This window comes from Chelonia mydas, chromosome 5 (assembly GCF_015237465.2).
Source record: "Chelonia mydas isolate rCheMyd1 chromosome 5, rCheMyd1.pri.v2, whole genome shotgun sequence".
Lineage (NCBI taxonomy): Eukaryota > Metazoa > Chordata > Testudines > Cheloniidae > Chelonia > Chelonia mydas.
The window spans coordinates 24854866-24876452 of record NC_051245.2 but is presented as its reverse complement, the minus strand read 5'-3'; the positions used below and the strand labels follow the sequence as shown (position 1 = coordinate 24876452).

Sequence of the window (21587 nt, the reverse complement as noted above, 5' to 3'; positions counted from 1 at the left end):
CGCTTGCTCACGTTTGGAAGATCCTCTTTGCAAACGTGAGGGCTAGAATTTTAATATGTATTTTCAAATGAGAGCTTAAAATTTAAAGAAGTTGATGGTACTTACTTGGGAAAGATTCCTACTTGACTGAGTGATTTTTAAAGCCCTGTTATTAGGGAAACATCTATGTCCTTCGTTGGATAATAAACAACTGGAAGTCGTAATTTAAAAACGAGAACATCACATACAATTGAGGCAGACTAAAACCCAAATGCTGTTTCTGAAGTGCATGATGGATGTTAAGAATTGTGTTACAGATGTACCTTATTCCCCTCTTGTATTGGTTGTAGTTCTGATAAAAAATAATTAACAGCCCCTTTTTCTTAGAAAAGGTAGCCAAAGAAGTTTGGCTTTTCTTAAATTTCAGTTTTCGTTAATGTATAATAACCTCCACAGATGCTAATCTAAGATTTGCCAATGCAAAATATGTTGTCCAAGCCTCAGATAAGTGGTGCTTTCATTGCTGCTCCATTGTGCTGCTTATAAATCTTTTGGATTTTCACTGCAATTCTGAATTCATTTAATATCTTGGTAGTATCCAACATTTAATTTGAAGGTCAGACAAATGTTTTCAGTGCAGAATAGCAATTCACTGTTTTATTTTTGTGCAACCTATTTAACCTACTGTCTGTGTAAAAACATTAAAAATGCGATTGCAACGTTAATGTCTATATACGACACTCAATGCATCCAATGAAGTGAGCTGTAGCTCATGAAAACTTATGCTCAAATAAATTTGTTAGTCTCTAAGGTGCCACAAGTACTCCTTTCTTTTTGTGGATACAGACTAACACGGCTGCTACTCTGAAACCTGTCAGTTTAGTTTGGAATACTTAAATTCTTAAGTAAAAGTAATCAGCTGTTCTTTATGCTGTTGTTCTTTAGGTGATGGCACAATGTTGCTGGCAGCTAGTAAAGTCTTTGACAGATTTAAACCAGTTATTGGAGTAAATACTGATCCAGAAAGGTAAGAACAGTCTCTCTACTTAACGTAAACCACAGTACTGTACATACTACATAGAGTACAATTATTACTCAGTGTGCAATTTTAGTTATCAGATTAAACTGTTGCCGTTATTAAGGTGAACAGTATTATCAAGCAGAAATGTTTTTACTTATATCTATAGTCAGTAGTTCTTTCCATCCATGTTCATGTGAGCCTAGTATCATTTGAATCCCATGCTGGCTCCAAAGCAAAAAGCAAGCATACACTTGATGAATGGAGATTAACTACTGTTGTTTCAAGGTGAGAATATTTCTTGTTTCCTGAAGGTCTCTTGACTGCTGTTGGGCTTTTCCTAGGCTAGAGTTGTTGGTCTTCTTGTAATGCGAATTAATTGACAGGTGACTCAAGCTAATAGAATTGTACACGATCTAAATACTCCACAAATGCTTTTCCAGGATACACACATTTGTTCCCAGCCATGGGACCAGGAACAAATATTTGCAATCATGTAAACTCAAGTTAATTGTGTCAATTAACTCCTCCTAGAGGAATTCTGTGTAAAAAAAAAAAATTAAAAATTCTGTGCACAATATTTCAAAATTCTGCCTGTTTTATTTGTCCAAATAACACCATATGGTCACACCATTTTCAATTATTTTGGTAATTTATTTCAAAATACCTGTCAGTGGGTATGTCTGTAGCAATAAAGACAACAAAAAAGATTCAGGAAATTTTTCTGACAAATAGATTCCTTACTAGGCATATTAATACAGAACCTTAAGTAATAATTCATTTAAACTACAATAAAGAAATGTATGTCCTGCACCCCTCAGAAACATTGCAAAGGCTTCTGGGGGTCAGAGGTAACAGAGGAGCTGAGGGAGAAGCAAATAATTCCTGGGAAGGAGCCTGAGAGTGAACCTGGAGGGTTGTTGGGTGACAGTAGGAGCAGTACGGAACAGGGTTTTTTTTGGGGGGGGGGGGGGCAGGGTGGAGAGGAGTTGTTAGAGTTGGAGAGCCTCCCTCATGCAGAGACTGATCGCTAGCCTCTCCCATTCAGTAAGGCACATCTGCCTCTGTCCCTCTGTGTCCCTGCACCCCCGCTCAGCCACTCCTCCACCCCTGTCTTCATGTGGCCCTGCATCCCCCTCCCACTCAGCCCCTGGCCTCAATGCTGTCACCTCACTAGCTCCTGTGACCCCCTCCAGCAGCCCCCTCAGTCTACCCCCCCCCCCATATCCTATAGGGGGGGCAGGGTGCTGTGAGGAAAGCAGCTTCTCCTCCTCCTTCTCCAAAGCTGTCTGCTCTGGTCCTGAGCCAGCTGCCCTCTCTTCTGGAACCACAGCAGCCCCTCATGGGCGAAAGGTGTAATTGCAGCGCATCTCCAGTAGAATGTATTTTCTGCGGGCGGGGGGGAATCTTCAGGGGGACATGAATTCTGCACTTGCGCAGTAGTGCAGAATTCCACCAGGAGTTAATTAACAGCAGGACAAAATCAAAATCTGTAGTCTAGACAAGGCCATATGGAGTTAAAGTTGACGACCAAGATCTTCAAAAATAGGAGTCTAAAGTTAGGCATTCAAATCTGTGTTTAGACACTTGTCTGATTTTTTTTTTTTTTTTTTTTTCCCAAAAATGCCAAGCACCCAACAGCTCCTGTTGAAAATCAGGCAGGTGCTTAAACATAGTTTTCCTTAGAGTGACTGTGCACATCTGCATTCCACTGCAGATGTGTGTGCATCCAGCGTACTCAAGTTGGAGACTTTTGTCAGCAGTACAACTAGGTCGACCGTGTGCCTCAGTTCTCCTCCTGCTCTCAGGTGAGGGTATAAATGGGATGTGTCTGCCACCTACCTCTCAGTTCCTTCCCATGCCTGTGATGAGAGGTGGAGCCCCTGTAGCATTTGCTTCAGTTAGCCAGTGTCTCTAAAACTTGTAGTATATAGTTAGCAGTGGTTAGTAGTATAGTTAGTTAGAAAGTTTCAGTTTTTAGTAGCTAGCCTGGATGATTTTAGTGTAGAAAAAATTCCCAGGTTTTAAGCTGTATGCCACATGCAGGGCTGTCATCCTTGTCACAGGTAGGTGGAATTGCTGCTTGATTTGTCTTGGGGAGGGCCATGTGAGGGACAGATGCTCTATTGTACCTCCTTCCCCACCATAACTGAAAAATAGAGGGCTCACCTCATGAAAGAGGTGATGTGTCCGGCATTAGAATTGAGCTCTGGTTGTGAGGCAGGGGACTCAGAATCAGACAGAAATGACCCTCCAGCTCCTTCTGGTTCAAAATGCAAGTCTAGTGACAAATGTCATGCTTCATCTTTCCTGTCAGCTTCCTCAAAACAATGCAGGCATTCTGATGCTGATGAGCTTGAAGTCTTGGACTTCCCCAGAAAATTTCTGGGAAGTCCTCTAATACCAGTTTGAGATACTCGTCCTGTCTGAGGCTGCACTTCTGACTTGGCACCTTCAGGGCTGTTGAGGCCCCGTATCTTTACCTGTGCTGGATTCTTAGTCCTCCTTTCACCCATTTCCGTCTTCCTTGGCTCCATCAGCACCATCCGCTTCACTGACAATCTTACCTGAGGTGCCTTCCACTGTGTAGGCCGTCTTGTCTTCTCGGAGAGTGTGTGGGGGGGTCCTCCTTTGTTTTCCATACTAGACTCTCCTCTGGTGCAACCAGTGTCAGCTCCCTAATGCACCTGGCACCCTTGGCTCCATCTGTTAGTCATCTCTCCGACCAATTAGGCTGGCACCAATCATTTTGTCTGCATTCCCTCCACCCTAACCCTTGCTTCCTTTGGACCTTAATGTGTCTCCTATACTTGGGTCATGTAGAACATCAAGGGGAACTGCTCCTCCATACTCTGAGGATGTTTGTTTTTTCTTCCAACTCTGGAAGAGGAGCCTGTCTAATCCTCAAGGTTGTTTAGGTCATCTTACAGGTCTTGTTCTGCTACAAGACCCCAAGGTCAGCACTGGTCTTCCTATAAGGAAATCCTAGCATGGGGTCTCCCACTGTGGATGGCTTAGCTCGTGCAGTATCTTCCAGGACTTACTGGTCTTGGGCTTCTCCAAGAGACTGTAGACCTCCATCACAGTCACACTCTAGGAGGAAGTCTCCTACTTCCTAACTGAGGGAAATTTCTGCTCGGTATCCTGCTACTATCCTTCAATCCACTGAACTGGACCTGTGGAGAAGGAGGAGGAATTAACAGAGGAGCCCTTAGATCTTCCTCCCCATGTTTTTCCATCTTCACCAGATAAGGCAATCACTTCAGAGTCCTGCCCTCCCCCCCATCTCTTCCTGGAGGAATTCAAAGTTTTTTGGGACCTCATGAAGAAGGTGGCCTCTTCTTTAGGGATGCAGGCAGAACTTGTGCAAGAGAATCCACATACTTTCCTAGATGTTTTACAGTCTCCTGCACCACGAAGAGTTGTCCTATCACTGAAGTCTTACTACAGCTGGTGAAAACTCTCTAGCAGACTTTGGCCTTTATACCTCCTTTGGCAAAGCAAGTGAACAGATGATACAAAGTCCCTCCTGATTTTGACTGTTTCTTTATTCATCCAGTTGATGATTTTTTGGTGATCGCAGCTGCTAATGACTATTCCAGTCAATCTCACCCAATCACTCCCAAGGATAAGGAATTTAAGAAGCTGGAGTTATACATCCAAAAGGTTTATTCCACCATCACTCTTCAAATGAACCGCACTAACTCTCGGGCTCTTTTGTCAAAATATTATTTTAATAATTACTTTGCAATTTCCAAATTTGCTGACAGGTTGCCAGAGGAATATAAAGAACAGTTTCTGGCTCTGATTTCTGAGGAGCATATTATAGCTTGTACATCCCTTCAGGCAGCCATGCCACTGATACAGCTTTGTGTTCTGTAGCCACTGCAGTCATCATGCAGCATTCTTCCTGGCTGTGGCCTTCTGGCATTCCAGGGAGCTTCACAACACAATAGGGGACTTACCTTTGGAGGGTTCTGAACTGTTTTCTGCTGAATCAGATGACGCTGTATGCACACTGAAGGACTTTTGCATAATACTTTAAGAGTTTATAGTCTGGTTACAAAGAGGAAACAGTTTAGGCCCCAGTCTTACTCCAAACCCTATTTCCAACAGAAGTCACAATATGCCTCTAAGAGAAAGTCAAGATCTCTTTGATGTCTCCAGCCATTTTCAACGGAAGGAGGCCCTTCTTACCAGACAGTTTCATCCTCCAAGCAGTCATTTTGACTTCTTGGTCAAGGACAACACACAAGCTATATTTGCTCCCTTTGGATCATGCCTACCCTTCTTTCACTGTGCTTGGGAAAGCATCATATCAGAAAAGTGGGTGCTCAATACAGTGAAGGAGGGATATATTATCCAATTTACCTGAGCCCCGCCTCCCTCCATGCCTCCGTCTCTTTCCCCACCCCCCATTCCTTTTCGGGGACACTTCTCACAAGACTCTATTACTTCAAGAACTACAATCTCTTCTAGAATTGGGAGTGATAGAAGTTCCTCACCAACACAGAGGAAAAGGAAAAGGAATATACTATTCCTGGTATATGTGCACAGTCACTTAAAGGAGAAAAAAACATTTGCCTATATAGTAATTGTTCTTCAAGATCTGTTGAGCACATATACAATCCATGACCCTCTCACATACTCTGGACATTACATACAGTGGTGTGAAGGAACAGAGAGGGGGGTGGCAGCCATACCCCTTTTATGCCCTCGCATGATAGGACTAGTTGTCCAGTGGTACTGCTGGCAAAAGTCTCCAACTCAAGTGCATTGGGCACACTTATACCTGTAGTGGAATGTATTTGTGCACAATGCATCTCGAAGAACAACAGTTACTCTGCAGGTAAGTAACAGTTTTATTTAGGATTTTAATTTGTATCCTAATTTTGAAAATCTTGGTCTCTGTCTCTTGTAAATCATATAGAGTAATCTGGAGTATAAATTTGCATCTCTCTGCCCCCAACGAACTATGGTTAAACCCGTCTTATGAATGTTGGGTGCATGAAGTTGCCCACCTCCCTCCCTATGTGGACCTTTTCCCTTGCTTTCAGCTAGCATGGGAACAGAGTACAGATGGATATTAGAGGTCAGAAGGTTATTACTCCATCCATTTTTACATCTCTCCCATCCCTTTTCAGGGACTCCTCTCACAAGCACTTGCTGAGAGAGGAGATCAACTCCCTGCTATGTTTAGGAGCCATAGAATCAGTTCCTGCTCAGCACAGGGGGACCAAGTACTTTCTGGCCCCAAAAAAGAAAAAAGGGGATGGAGACCTGTTTTAGATCTAAGACTTTTTAGCAACTTTGTGAAAGCACAGAGGTTTGGGGTGCCTCTTGTAGGAATAAGAAAAGGAGTACTTGTGGCTCCTTAGAGACTAACAAATTTATTTGAGCATAAGCTTTTGTGAGCTACAGCTCACTTCATCGGATGCATTCTATCATTGGGTCCAGGGGATTGGTTTTCAGACCTTGATCTCCAGGATGCATATTTTCACATTGCAATTCACTCCTTTTACAAGAGATTCCTTTGCTTTCTGGTCAGCCAGGACCACTTCCAATATCAGGTACTCCTATTCAGATTTTTCTCTGCTCTGAAAGTATTCTCAAAGGTTCTGGCAGTGGGCACTGCCTATCTTAGTTGAAAGGCAATGATAATTTACCATACCTTGATGACTGGCTATCAAGGACCAGTCTTACAAAGTTCGTTTTGCTGTAAAGATAGCCTTAGCCTTTTTCCTCAGGCTTGGTCTCCAGTTCATCAACAAAAAGTCCATGCTGACTTAGGGGCATCCTTAGATGCAGTATCAGCAAGATTTTACATCCCCACAGAAAGATTCATGACTATCATACCTCGTTGCAAAGATTCAGATAAGCCAGCAGACTTTGGCAAACTGTCTCCAACTCTTGGGACATATGGGAGCTTGTACAATTGTAACACATTATGCAAGGTTACACCTTTGCTGCTTCCGGGGTGGCTCAGAACAGTTTATTCATGGAACAAAGTCTGGATAGATTGATATCAGTCCGTCATCAAGTATGAGACTTCCTCACTTGATGGAAGGACCCTCATAACATCTGTGTGGGTGTCCCCTTTATCCAACAATTACCATAACGACAGATGCATCTCTGTTGGGAGGAGGGCGCATCTAGGGACACATACCATTCAGGGAAGATGGTCTATTCAAGAAGTGCATTTGTACATCAACCTTTTGGAGCTGAGGGCAGCTAGGAATGCCTGTATTCACTTTCTCCCAGTTATCAGAGATAAATCTATCAAGATCATGACAGACAACATAGCTTGCATGTTTTACATCAATCCACAAGGGAGAGTGAGATCCTCTTCTCTTTGTGCAGAAGCAATAAAGCTCTGGAACTGGTGTATAGTCAGTCACATCCTCATTATGGCGATGTGTCTTCCACACATACAAAACACCAAAGTAGATGCTCTCAGCAGACTCTTTTCCCAAGATTACAAGTGAGAGTTGGATTCTTGAACTCTGTCACATCTTTCTGGCCTTGGTGTTTCCAGAGTTGAGCCTTTTTGCCACTGCCACCAACAGAAAGTTGAGATAGTATTGTTCAAGAGGGGGGCTTGGCCTTCATTCACTGGGAAAATCTTTCCTCATTCCATGGATGAGGAGCCTTCTGTATGCATTTCCCCCAATGCTTCTAATATTAAAAGTGATGAACAAGATCAAACAATACAAGGTCATACTAATAGTTCCAATGTGCTCAAGACCGTTCTGGTATCCTTACCTCGTTCACCTGGGTGTTTGTTGGGTAGTGAGTCTTCCGACCATTCCTCGTCTCCTCTTTCAAGATGCTGGTCAGACCTTCCACCCCAATTTAGGAATTCTTCAGGGCTTGGCTACTCCATGGTTTGTAGAAATAGAAACTTCCTGTTCCACAGAGGTACAACAAGTGTTGTTAAACAGTAGGACAGGATCCATGTGAAATATTTAGCTCCAAAAGTGGAAGAGATTGAACCATTGGTGTGACCAGCATTGCCTTTCCTCCATTCATTCTTCCCTCTTGGCTTTTCTTGACTACCTTCTGAAATTGAAAGTCAGGATTATCTGTGAGTTTTATCAGAGTCCACTTGGTGGGAATGACTGTTATAGCCCAGTTGAGGGATTTTCTGTGTTCACTCATCCCATGACATTGAGGTTTATCAAGAGGTTGAGGAACCATTTCCCTCAGATTAAAGAATCCATTCCTGTATGGGATCTAAACTTGGTACTTTAGGTGTCCTATAAGACCTCCCTTTGAACCAATGGCTCCCTGTTACTTCCTTAACCTTTCCATGAAGATAGTCGCCAAAAAGGCCATCACCTCTGCCTAAAGAGTCATGGAATAGGGGGTCTAATAGTGCGCTCCCCCCACTCCATTTACAGTATTTTTCAAGTATGAGGTTTTGTTACATCCACATCTTAAATTCTTTCTTAAGGTGTTCTCTGAATTTCACATCAGCCTGGTCATCCATCTCCTAGTCTTCTTTTTTCTGAAACCGCATCAGACCAGGGAGGACATTGCAAGGGTGTTAGCCTTCTGTCTGGACAGAACCAAGCTGTTTTGGAAATCTCCCATCCTGTTCATATCAATTGTTGACAGAGCCAAAGGGACCACGGTTTCCACTGAGAGACTCGCCAGGTGGATTTCTGTATGCATTATTTCTTGTTATGAATCTGTTGATATACAGTCTCCTCCTAGCATGTATAGCCCATTCCACAAAATCTCTCTCTCTCTCTCTCTCTCTGGCATTACTCAAACATGTTCCTATTGTGGAGACTTTTAAGGCTGCAACTTGGACTTTGATACACACCATTGCCAATTATTACATGGTAGTCCATTCTTCTAGATCAGGTACTGCCCTTGGAAATCCAGTCTTGTCTTCGATCTTGAACTCGGCTCCGAAGCTCCCACCCCTGGCTGAGGGTACTGCTCGGTAGTCACATGAAGTTAAGCACCCAAAGGGGCAGTACTCGAAGAAGGAGAGATTACTTACTTCATTCAATAACTGGAGTTCTTAGAGATGTGTCCCTATGGTTGCTCCACCACCTGTGCTGCCTCCCATCTATTTTGGAGTTTCCTCTAGGGACTTTGCAATGGAGAAGGAACTGAGGGTGGTTCGCCTGCACAGCCCTATATCGCCTCAGTGCCGGCAATGAGGATGTGTGCAGCAAGCACATGCACGGGCCAATGGGCACTGCTACTGAAAATCTCCAATCAAATGCATGGGTGCATGCACATCTGAAGTGAAGCACCTAGAGGAGAACACCTCTCAAAGAACTTCAGTTACTGCACAACGTGAGTTAACCTCTTCTTCTGTGGTCTGTTTAGAAGTGTGCATATGCCAAACGGTGAAACTGATGAGGTTCATACCTGCTATAGTGTACAGACAGCACTGGAGATCTGTTCAGCTCCCAGAAAGAAAGAAGGGGTTGAAAAACTTTGTTTGGTCTGCTATCAACAGGCTCCCCAAAAGTACCTGACCAATTAGTAGTGCTATTAGTATGTGTTAGGGGTAGCCAACTGGAGGCTCCAGAGCTGCATGTGGTTCTTCAGAAGATAATATGCGGCTCCTGCCAGGAGCCAACTCTGGGGGGGGAAATGGTGGGTGTTCAGCAGCCCTATCAGCCCTTCAGTGCCTCCTGTCTGCTGGCAGCCCCCCCATCCCCCCAATCAGTGCCTTCTGCTCCCTCCCCGTGCCTCCTGCCTTCCGCGATCAGCTGTTTAGCGGTGTTGAAGAGGCTCTGGGGGGGAGGAGCGAGGATGCAGTGTCCATCCCCCCCATCTCCCCCAGCGCCACCTCCTTCCTCCCCATGCCTCCTGCCCGCTGTGATCAGCTGTTTTGCGGTTAACAGGAGGCTCTGGGAAGGGGAGGAAAGAGGACACGGCTCACCTGGGGAAGGGGGTGGAATGGGGCAGAGGTGGGGCGGGGCAGGAAGAAGCGGGGTGGGGGTAGGGACTTGGTGAAAGGAGTGGAGTGGGAGGCAGGTTTGGGGCAGAGCCCATGCCTGTGTCTCCTTGAATAAAGCACACAGTGACTAGCTGGTGTGGAAATTTTTCTTACGCCATCTAACAATAGAAGGCAAGTGCAAATGGAAAATAAAGTACACAGATGAAAATCGAGGCTTCCAACAGGAGTGGGAGAATAAGTACTTTTTTTGGTGAACGTAATGGTAAGACCGTGTGTCATCTTTGCCAGACGTGTGTGTATCAGTTCAAATCTTCAAACTTGCAGCGTCATTTTGCTTCTAGCCATGCATGTATGGATCAAGAATTCCCACAAGGTTCTGAACTCTGCACTTTAAAACTGAAAACTTGGAAAAAACAAACATATGTAGAAGCCCAGTTCTTCACCAGATTTGCCAGCTGATCACAGACTATAACGTTAGCCTCCTATTATGTGGCTGTCAAATAGCCCATGCAAAAAAGCCCTACTCTAAAGGCGAGTTTATAAAACTGTGCCTTACTGATACGATTTCAATCCTGTCACCAGAGAATGAGAATCTACGGAAGAAAATTCCTGGCCTACAGCTTTCATGCCACATAATAGAACGCAGAATCTCCAACTTGAATAGTGACATCAAATCACAACTGCACTTGCAACTTCAGCATTGTGAGTATTTGAGCATCACTTTGGATGAGTCATGTGATGTACAGGATAAACCTCAATTATCAGTGTTTTCCCGGACTGCGTCTGATGACTCTAAGGGAAGAACTCCTTGATATCGTGCCACTAAAGGACAGAACTCGTGGATGAGATCTAAAGGAGGCGTTGATGTTAGTTGCAAAACACCACTTCCCTTTACAGAAGCTCACTGCCATTGCAACGGATGGGGCTCCGTCCATATGGGGATCTGTGAATGTATTAGTACGACGAGAGCTTTCCTGAACTTTAGACATTTCACTGTATTATTCTTCGGGAGCAACGGTATCTAAAAATCTCAAATTTGATCACATCATGAAACCTGTCTTGCACATTGTGAATTTCATTTGCTCAAATGCACTCAATCACAGACTATTTCAAAATCTAATTGAAGAACTGGATGAAGACGACTTCCTTGCCGATTTGCCATTTCACTGCGCAGTTCAATGGCTCTCGAGAGGTAAAGTTGTTTGTTTTTTCGAGCTCCTGGAACCAGTCATATTGTTTATGGAGGAGAAGCACAGAATACACCTTGAGCTTACAGAAACTGGGTGGGTTCTAGATTTGGCATTTCTTGCAGACATGCTGCTGCATTTGGATAAGCTAAATGTAGACTTACAAGGAAAATTCCAGTTGCTGTCTGATCTAGTGGAAAGCGTATTTGTGTTCATGAACAAACTGCAGTTGTTTCACAGACAAATGGTTGAGGGAGCACTGACACACTTTTTCCCTCAATGTAACAACTTCAAGCCAGATCAAAAGAGGATGCAGCAGAACCCCTAAAATGGAGCACAACTAGATATGCGAGCATGATTAAAGATCTTAAGGACACTTTTGAGGAAAGATTCCAAGATTTGCAGCGGAAAAGACTTCAAATCAGATTTCTGATTGACCCTTTTAGTACTGAAGCAGATTGTTTGGAGCCCCCTTTAGTCACTGATGAAGAAACATCCCGGATGGAAATAATAAAACTTTTGGAAGATGACAGCTGGAAATCTGTTCAGAAGACAGAGGGGACCCTTAATTTCTGGAAATCTGTACCAAAGGATAAATACCCCAACATGAGAGGTGCAGCCCTAAAATTAATCTCGATGTTTGCCTCGACCTATCTTTGTGAGTCTGTTTTCTCAACATTCAAACATGTGAAATCCAAACACTGATCCGTTTTGACAGACAGCCACTTAAGAGAACTGCTGTGTATGAGCACAGGTGAACACAAACCAAACTTCAAGGGAATTGTTGAAAGCAATGATTGCCAGAAGTCCCACTAAGTAAAAAGTTAAGACAAATTGTTATTGTTAATGATACATTATAAATGCATAAGAAGTATACCTTATCAAATTATATGATTGTGCATATATATAGATATCTGTACACACACACACACGTACGTACGTTCCTCCTCTGTCTCGGTGGGTCCTGTGCTTATTGGCGGATTGCCTCAGAGATTCACGGCAGCCCTCAGCTGGGCCACTCTTGCTAGTGGCTCAAACCTGCTATCTACTCAGCTAACCTCATCACTGGCCAGCATGGGGGAAATGGAGAACAATCCCTGCAATCTCTGTGTCCCACCTAGTGGGTCGGGGACAGGGCAGATCCCTTTCCAATTTAGATCTAGCCTGGTCTGGGAGAAACACCAGAAGGGAAAACTCCTCCTGTGTCCGATCAGGGGATGGGGGGGTACCCGGGCCCACCCTCTACACCGGGTTCCAGCCCAGGGCCCTGTGGACAGCTGCTATCCACAATGTTCCCTGTATCAGCTGCGTGACAGCTACAACTCCCTGGGCTACTTCCCCATCGCCTCCCGCCAGCACCTTCTATATCCTCACTGCAGGATCTTCCTCCTGAAGCCTGATCACTCTTGAACTCTTCACTCCTCCAGCAGCACACCTTCTCACTTCCTGCTCCTGGTGCGCCCCCCTACTAACTGATGGGAGGTCCTTTTTAAACCAGGTGTCCTGATTAGCCTGCCTGCCATAATTAATCTAGAAAGTTCTTAATTAGCTCCAGGTGTCTTGATTAGCTTGCCTGTCTTAATTGGTTCTGGCAGGTTCCTGATTGCTTTAGGGCAGCCCCTGCTCTGGTCACTCAGGGAACAGAAAACTGTTCATCCAGTGGCCAGTATATTTGCCTTCTACCAGACTCCATTATCCCACTGGTCTGGGTCTGTCTCACAATATATAATCATTACATATTACTGTGGCTCTTTGGCAGTGTACATTGGTAAATTCTGGTTCTTTCTCAGGCTCAGGTTGGGCACCCCTGTTATATATGTACTCTTGTGGCCCCCTGTCAGCATATTATCAGAATGCCTCACAAACAGTTTAATCTCAACAACCCCTATGAGTAGGGAAACAGTCTCTCCATTTACAGAAACACAGATCAAGTGACTTACCCATGGTCATAGTATGCTTGTGTAAGTAAATCCATTTCCTCATTTCACATAAAATATTTGGTAGCCTAAGGCATTCTGCTCTTTTGCACACTCTTAGTCAGAGCTGCCGTGGCAGAAAACAAAAACAAAACAAATACCTTTCATATGCCAGTTCAGATTGAGGGCAGAGAAATACTGCTTAGCTGTCAGTTTTTAAAAAACATGTTTGAATATAGTACTGGTGAAAAGTGGTTCGACAGCCTTGGAGACTGAAGTCTTGTAGCCCCAGAGCAGGTACATATCAGGCAGTGCAAGTTTGCCCACACTTCTTCCATTGTGCCTCAGTCCTGTTCTTCAGGGATAATAGCGTAGGTCTGTTTCTCTGCTGTGTAATTGTTTGCTTCTTTGCAAGAATTGCCAGCAGGATTGCCTAGGTTTACGAGTTGTGATTTTGAATGTATACAACTTGTTTGTTGAGATGAGTCACATTCTATTTTCACATAGGCTACCAAATAGCCATCTGATAGCCGTAACTGCCAGTAGCATCCTTGTCTGGATTTGACTCATCTACCTACAGGTGAAGGGCTCTATAACCCATTGCCACAGAACAATGCCGGACTTCCTAGTGAGAGAGATTACAACTGCTTTTAGGAAATGAAAATCTAACTTTGCTTTGATGTAGCTAGCAGAGCACTCCCAAAAGGGTCCTATTCTCACTGCTTTGACTGCCAGCTCTGTTGTTCTGTCTTCTTTTCACTTTTAGATCTGAGGGCCATTTGTGTTTGCCTGTACGATATACACACTCCTTTCCAGAAGCATTACAGAAGTTTTATCGTGGTGAGTTCAGGTAGGATTCTATCATCTTTGTTTTTACAAAACATATTTCCTGAGGAAGGCATGTGTAATGATGGGCAGTTGTACAAATAAGAGAATAAAATTTAATAAAATAAACGCATTAAATTGTGGACTGAATTTTGAGGCTTAACATCTTGAAGGATGACCGTGAGCCGTGGTGAAGACATTGAATTGGGGTTCGGGAGACCTAGGTTCAGTTTCGAATTCTACCAGAAACTTATGATGTGCCCTTGGGCAAATCACTTAAACTCCCTATCTTGGTTCCCCATTTGTAAAATAATACTTCCGTCACAGGATTGTTGTGAAAATAAATTCATTAATGCTCGTGAGGCACTCAGTGCAACTATAGGGCCATATTCGTATCTAGAGGGATAGAAAGGTAACTAATTCCAACATTATACAAATTGCATAGTTAATCAAAGCTAATGTGAGGGTCTTGCAATTGTTAGTAGAGTGGCTTAGGCACAAAGTAAAATGGGGGAAGCATTTTGGTGCTAATGCTAGCTTGTTAGCTATAGCTACTAGACATTTGTACAAGAACTGATGAGCAGGTAACTAAAACTAAGCATGATCTTACTGCAGTTTACATTAGAGGGCAAGCTCTAACTGTGGAATGAACAATGCTATGAAACAGGATAAAAATTGTTCCCCTGTACATACCAAATTTGAGGCCTTTATTGAAAGGGACAAAATATTTGTGGAATTTTAATATACCCTAAAACATAATTTGTATGTTAATGTTTTTGCTCAAAAAGAAAAGGAGTACTTGTGGCACCTTAGAGGTGCCACAAGTACTCCTTTTTCTTTTTGCGAATACAGACTAACACGGCTGTTACTCTGAAACCTGTGTTTTTGCTCAAGAAATTTTACTAGTTACGAAAATAAATCTCATAGTTGTGATGTATTATTGTAATGCCTAGGAGGGCTAGACACAGAGCCTTTTGTACTAGGAACTTTACATGTTAATATTTGGTGCATTTTATTTACTGTCACAGACAAATTCAGTTTGTAGTTGGATTATAACGTAAACTAGATCTATGGCATGGCAGAGTTGACATGTAGCATCATGACTAAAACAAACTAATATGGTCAGTTTATCAAGACTAGGTATGAATAACTAGATGATTCGATCTGCATGGGTAAATGGAGTATCACTTCAACACTGGTAATTCCAGTCGTACTCTGACCTGGTCTGTAGTGAGGAAGCTTTCTAAACTTTGCACCATTTTAAGTGGTTCAGTTCTACTCGTGTTAATATTGGAGTCCTGGTGTGGTGGCCTTCATGCTGCTGCAACAATTGATCAGACCTGGTCACAGCAATGTTTAGATGACCTGGTGTTAAAAAGTTATTGCAGCTTGTAGGCTTGTATGCTAGTGCTCTGGTGGTGATGTTAACTGTGGAACTAAACCTATTGTGATGAGGCTTTAGCCTCTCAACAGGTAAGATTCCAGCTTGGCTTTTGTTATAAGCCCAATTTTTCCCACCTCCTGCAATCTAAAATCCTCCAAGTTGTTATACTAGGTCTTGTCTAAGAGAAAACTTTTCTATCAATTCTGAAGGAAATGGTACAAGAGATTCTTGAATTGTCACTCTAAAAATACAAGTGATTGCTGGAGTCCAATATAGCATTTAATATCTAAAAAGCTATTTTGGATCACCTCAGGAGGTGGCTTACATTTATTTTTTTAATTTTCTTTGTCTGAATCCTGTACCTGTTGGACCCATGGTAACTTAGACACATATCTTTACAAGTGGAATAGTGCCAGTAAGATTCCCGATCTGTCCTCCTCCCCCCCACACCTAGTCTGTCTCCTTACCCAGCCAGTCCAATACCCCACCCACTCGTTTAATCTCCTTGCCCAACTAGTCCCAGCCTCCAGTTCCCACATCCCTTAGCTCGTAGTTCTAGTTTCTCTTCTCCAGTGCCAGTCTCACCAGACTTCATGTCTCAGTCAACTCCTTTTCCTCACCCCTGATCTGGCTTCTGTCCTGTCTGCATTCGAATCAGGTGTCATGTTGCCTGGATGTCACGGGGGAGAGTGCGGGGATGGACGACACAGAAGAGAGGCTCCCTGCTCTCCCTTCCAGTGTATGGCCCTGGTCCAGAGCTGCCCTTAAAGACAGGGAAAGTCCAGCTTCGTCTTTATAGCCGTGGGCTGGAGGGAGCATGTTCAATCTGATCAGAGCTAGGAGCTGTGAGAGGTTCAAGCACACTCAGTGAGGATGGAATCTTTGGGGATTTTAGGTGTTAAAGTATAACAAGTCTCCACTGAGCATGTGTGACTTCCAGTTTTTCAGAAGCTTATAACTTGGCCAAATTTGCATGGATTTTCATGGGGGACAGCAGAAGGCACATCCATGACAGAAAAGGATACCACATGACAAATTCAGAGTTCCTTCTCCAAAACATGGGGTTATTAGAACTGCTCAAAGAAAAGGTTACTAGAATTTTTTAACGTGGGCAAAACGTATTTTCCCCTAATCTCTCGCACAGAAACCTCTGAACAATTTTGCCTGGAAATTTCTCCCAAAATTCTACCGGAGGCAGATAACTGGCACGTAAAATTTCAGTCAGATGATTAGTTTATAAAGCAGCGTCTTGTAATGGGAAGTGTGCGGCAATCTTAATAGTGTGGTGCCACCAGCCCCACCTACAGTACATAGTGCAGTGGGATGGTATAAAGGTTCCATGAGCGCATTCACTTATGTGCTGTCGTGTATTTTTTCATGTCTGGGTTTATATAAAGTTGAGACTGCTCAACTTGTTTGAGGAACAAAATAAAACAATAAGATTTTATTTCAATCTGTAGTCTCTTTTTTTAAGGCTATCCTTAGAGCCTTCTGAGTGAGGGATGTTGTGATATGATAAGCAAATTGTTTGCTGCTAAATTGCCTTACCTAATTCTCATCACCACCAAGTGGGTGGCACTGTGTTTCAGTTACCTGTTTAACTGCTTCAGATATTCAGGCTTTCTGCTCAAAACTGGAGAAGAAACTGCTGTAGTTTCTTCCAGGTAAAATAGGAAAGAATGAGGAGGAATTATTTCTTTCCTACTCTGGGGAATAGACAGAATGTTGCAGCAGTGTGGGGGGGGGGAGGGAAAGGGAAGGACATGTAAGTAGCATTCTTCTTTGAGTGCTGGTCCCTATGTGTATTCCACTGTGGGTATGCCCAGACATAGAGAATTTGTCAATCAGCATTTAACAAAACAGAAATGGATGTGAAATACATGTTTGCATCAGTTCTGTAATGAATTTGAATTATAATTGATAGATTTGGTGGTCGAAATTGGTAAGCTTTTTAAACTGACTTATGAATTTGGACGTCTCCTGCCTTTTTAAAAAAAAAAGCTCTATCTGATGAATGGTTTGACTGCTCCAACACTGGTACCAATCTCTTTTCCTTTTCTAAGGTGGCAGTGGCGGCAACGAATTCGGATGTATCTTGAAGGAACTGGTATTAACCCTACCCCTGTAGATTTGCATGAACAGCAGTTAAGCCAGGAGCAGCACAGCAGGGCCCTCGTTAATGGAAGATTTCATGATCAAAGTAGGTTGAAGCTGATATTATGAATGTAATCAGCAAAACTTAGCAGTGATCACTTGAATGGTCAGTTGTGTAATAAAATAACTCAGATACTTTCCTGATGAACTTTCTTTTTAAATGGACAACCTATTCTAAATTCTCAATTACTGAGAGGCAATCTTCACTCATTGATATATTTTGCTTTCCGCCACCAACTCTCTGAATAACATTTTTCATGAGTAGTGTACCCAAAGACTTGGATTCTAAATATCTAAACTGTATTCTTAAATTAATTCACCTAAATTTGGGTTATTGCTGATTATGCACTATATGTATCTTATAACTTTAAAAACAAACCTTGTATTTGTGGATAATCTAAGCACTGTACCCAAATGTACAAACACTCTTTTCTCAACCTATATATTATATAATTTTAACATTAGCTTTAATAATTTTGGGGGGGATGTAGTTGTTATAGGCTTGTAAAATAGTCATAAATGTAGCAGCACAAGCTCATAGAGATGGGCGTTGGTCCGTTAGATCAGGACCCAAACTTGGAGCAGGGACTCTGTCTTGAGTGTTGAAATATGTCTACCTGTCACTATGTAAGTGTGACCTTCTAAAATTGTTCATATATATTCGTTGACTGTTTATCTTAAAAATTTCATCACTGGTCTCTGGAAACTTGGCTAGATGGACCACTGCTACAATCTAGTATAGCTCTACCTGTTCATAGATTCTAAGGCCAGAAGGGACCACTGTGATCATCTAGTCTGACCTCCTGCATGACACAGTTCATAGAATTTCCCTGAAATATTTCCAGTTTGAAATAGAGCATATCTTTTAGGAAAATATCCGTTCTTGATTTAAAAATTGCCAGTGATAGAGAATTCATCACAACCCTAGGTAAGTTGTTCCAGTGGTTAATTACCCTAACTATGAAGAGAAGAATTCAGCTTGTCTGGTCATCCACTTGTCTTTTGACATGACACAGTCAAAACTTACTTTTTTCATTCTCCTCAGATTCATATGTCCAAACTGGCTTTTCTCAACTTTCCTGGAAGAAGTCTGTTTGGGTAGAGACCAAGCCTGAAAAGTCTGTCAGAAAAATGAACTCTTCAGAAAAACTATGAAGAACTGAATAGATATTAAGAATGTGAACTTATGCACTCTTAATTATAATCAGTTACTGCTTTTTTTTAATGGATTAGGAAAATTTTGAGAATTCAGTTTTTAGAAATGTAATTTAAAACTCGCCCCACTAATTCATGTTTTAGTAACTATCATTTGCCCAATACCTGCAGAATCTGAAGTTTCTGGACCACATCTTTTGCCAGTGAGAGCACTAAATGAAGTCTTCATTGGAGAGTCTCTCTCATCCAGGTACACTTAACTTCTGCGTTGTTAAACATTGAGGTGTGACACAGTCTGAATTTGTTTTCATTTAAATATCAATTTTATGAAAATTCAGCAGGTAATCTTTGTGTTTGCTGCCATATTTCTTTTCAGCCTATGAGTATTAGACTTTCATCGGTTACAAAAATAGATATTTGCTAAGATGTGGGAGAACAGTTGAGTGACATACCTCTATTCCTGATCATTGTCCTACCTCTCTAGCCAATCCTTCAGATCTGTTCTTCCTCTCCTTGTGCCTGTGGGGTCCCACAGAGCCTTGTCCTGGATTCCCTTGTTGCTTTACACCCTTCCTTTTGGTGGTTTCATGTTCTCATCTGCCTTCAATTGCCATCTTTATGATGACTTGATCTACCTGTCCATTCCTAACTTACTGAGATATGAGACTGGATAGAGATCTGTCCAACATCTCCTCCTAGATGTCTTGTCATAACGTTAAGCTTAACATGGTCAAAACCAAACTTCTGATCTTTATTTCCACAATCTCCATCACTAGCAACATTACCATTCTCCCTGTAATTTTCAAACGTTTGTGTCCTAGGAGAATGTCTGAATTTTCACTCTCTTCCCCTACAAAACCAATCAGTATCCAAAGCTTGGTGCTGCTTGCTCCAAGATATCTAATTACTTTTTGTCCCTAGGTTTAAAATTCTTGTTTCAGGCCTTTATCTCCCATTTCTGTTCTTCGAGTGCTTGCACATGTCCATTCCACTTTAGGTGTGTGCTTGCCTCGTGCACCATTATCAGATAATTTTTTTTCCTTCAACTGTACCTGTCGGGGCGACTCGAGCGCCCTCTGCCGCCTCATACCACTGCATGCTGGTATAAGAGATTGGAGCTGCCCCGACTCCCCTCAGTTCCTTCTTACCACCAGTGACAGTTACCAGAGCGATCGTAGACTAGTTATCGTAAATGCTTTCCTCGCTCCTTTGTATAGATATACTCTCTTGTTGTTAGGAATTAGTTAAGTTAGTTTTAGCTGTTTTTACTGATAGGTCTTTTGGACTAAGTTTTTTTTTTTCCATTTTTCGGTACCGGGTTGAGTGCCAGAATGATGCTTTGCTCACCGGGGATTGTCCTGCTGCACTTGCGCTAAACCCCTGTCAGTCAGTTACCCACACCTGGTCTGTTTAGAGTGTTTGGGAGAATCCCCTATCAGTGAAAAATGTCACATCTTTAAGGGATTTAAGCTCTGCTCAAGAACAGAGTGGAGAGGCTCAAGTGTCTACTCACGGAGGCAGCGCTTCAGCCCAGATCAGACTCATTACACATGGAGAGTGCCCCAAGCTTGTCAGCCTCGGTGTAGCGTGCACCAGAGATGTCTGTGGCTCCACAGTCCCACTCATTGGTACTGAAGAAAAGAATTAGACCTTCCTCAGACTCAGTACTGTGTTCTGTTGTTTTGGTTCCTAAGCCTAGTAAAGGCAGAGACTCTAAGAAACATGCTGTGAAGAGTCTTTTGCAGGAGCAACCTTCAGCTTTAAAGAAGGGATTGCTACTTCCAGAGCCTGTGCCAGCTCCATTGAGGGCATCCCCTGAAAGGTGTCTGAGACAGAGCCATCAGCCACTTCTGCTCCCAAGCTCTCTGGAGGTGTATTCAGCCACGAGAAACTTACTTAGCCTCTCAGTACCAGTATCCCCGGCAATGCAAAAGATTCACAAAGATCTCTTTGAGCTAGAATGTGTTTTAATTAAAACTAAGCATTTTATCAAAAAGATCCCATTTAAATAAAAAAAAAAATCATTGATTTTTATCCACCCTGGTGACCCTTGCCAGGGTGGCTCTGCCAACTAAGAAAGCCATTATGAAGCTAGTGAAGGTGCTATGGCAGATGCTGTCCTCCTTAACTCCTGTAGCAAAGCGAGCTGAAAGGAGGTACTATGTCCCCTTTAAGGGATATGAATATTTGTATTCCTCCCCTCCCCTTGGTTCCTTGGTGGTGGCAGTTGCTAATGAGCGAGAGAGGTAAGGTCACCAAGCGTTGATGCTGAAAGGCAAAGAAGTGAATAGGCTGGACTTGTTTGGACACAAGCTTTATTCTGCAGGGAGTGTACAACTCAAGATTGCAAACCAACAGGCACTCCTGTTGAGCTGCTATGACTTCACCCTCTGGGAGAACGTTATAAAATTTAAAGACAAACTGCCAAAGGACTGTAAGTAAGAGTTTGCAGTAATGGTAGATGAGGGCAATCTGATTTCCAGAATTGTTCTCCAGGACAGTTTGGATGGTGCAGATGTGACAGCTTGAATCATGGCATCAGCTATTACCATGAGAAGATGTTAATGGTTACAGTCCTCTGGTCTCCCCCCGGAAGTCCAGCAGACCATTCAGGACCTCCTTTTTGAAGGTCCCTCTTTGTTTTCATATAAGATGGATGATAGGCTTCATAGCCTAAAAGGTACCGGGGAAACACTAAAATCTCTTGGGATCGCTACTGTTACAAGAGAGGAAACAGTTCCATCCTCAGCAACCATATAGACATCATGATCTTCTCCCCAGTCTCAAGATCCACTGAGGAGAAAGGGCAGGAGTTAGAGGAAGTGTCTTCCACTGCCCTCCACTCCTTCTTTGAGTAGTGTCCCTATGGGTGCTCCACTTTAGGTGTCTGTGTGCCCCTGCACCTCTAATCGGAGATTTTTGGTAGCAGTGTCCCACTGAGCCCACGCATGTGCTCTCCCTCCCTTGTGGTCTGTCTCAAGGCTCTTTAGCACTGCACGGGTGAACCCCCCTCACTTCCTTCTCTACCACCTTTGGCCTCTGA

The 21587-nt window shown here is 43.0% G+C and overlaps 1 protein-coding gene across 7 annotated transcripts in view; it reads left to right on the top strand.

The window, feature by feature from the left end:
* NADK2 (NAD kinase 2, mitochondrial) overlaps positions 1–21587 on the top strand; it is a 69791-nt gene that overhangs the window by 28416 nt on the left and 19788 nt on the right. For 5 of the 7 annotated variants that reach the window (XM_037902664.2, XM_037902662.2, XM_043547755.1 and 2 more), the window contains exons 4-7: positions 925–1006; positions 13793–13876; positions 17299–17435; positions 18716–18794. In XM_037902664.2, the coding sequence (XP_037758592.1) occupies positions 925–1006; positions 13793–13876; positions 17299–17435; positions 18716–18794 (382 nt within the window). The remainder of the gene's footprint in view (positions 1–924; positions 1007–13792; positions 13877–17298; positions 17436–18715; positions 18795–21587) is intronic. The other 2 variants (XM_037902666.2, XM_037902665.2) reach the window with 1 other exon arrangement.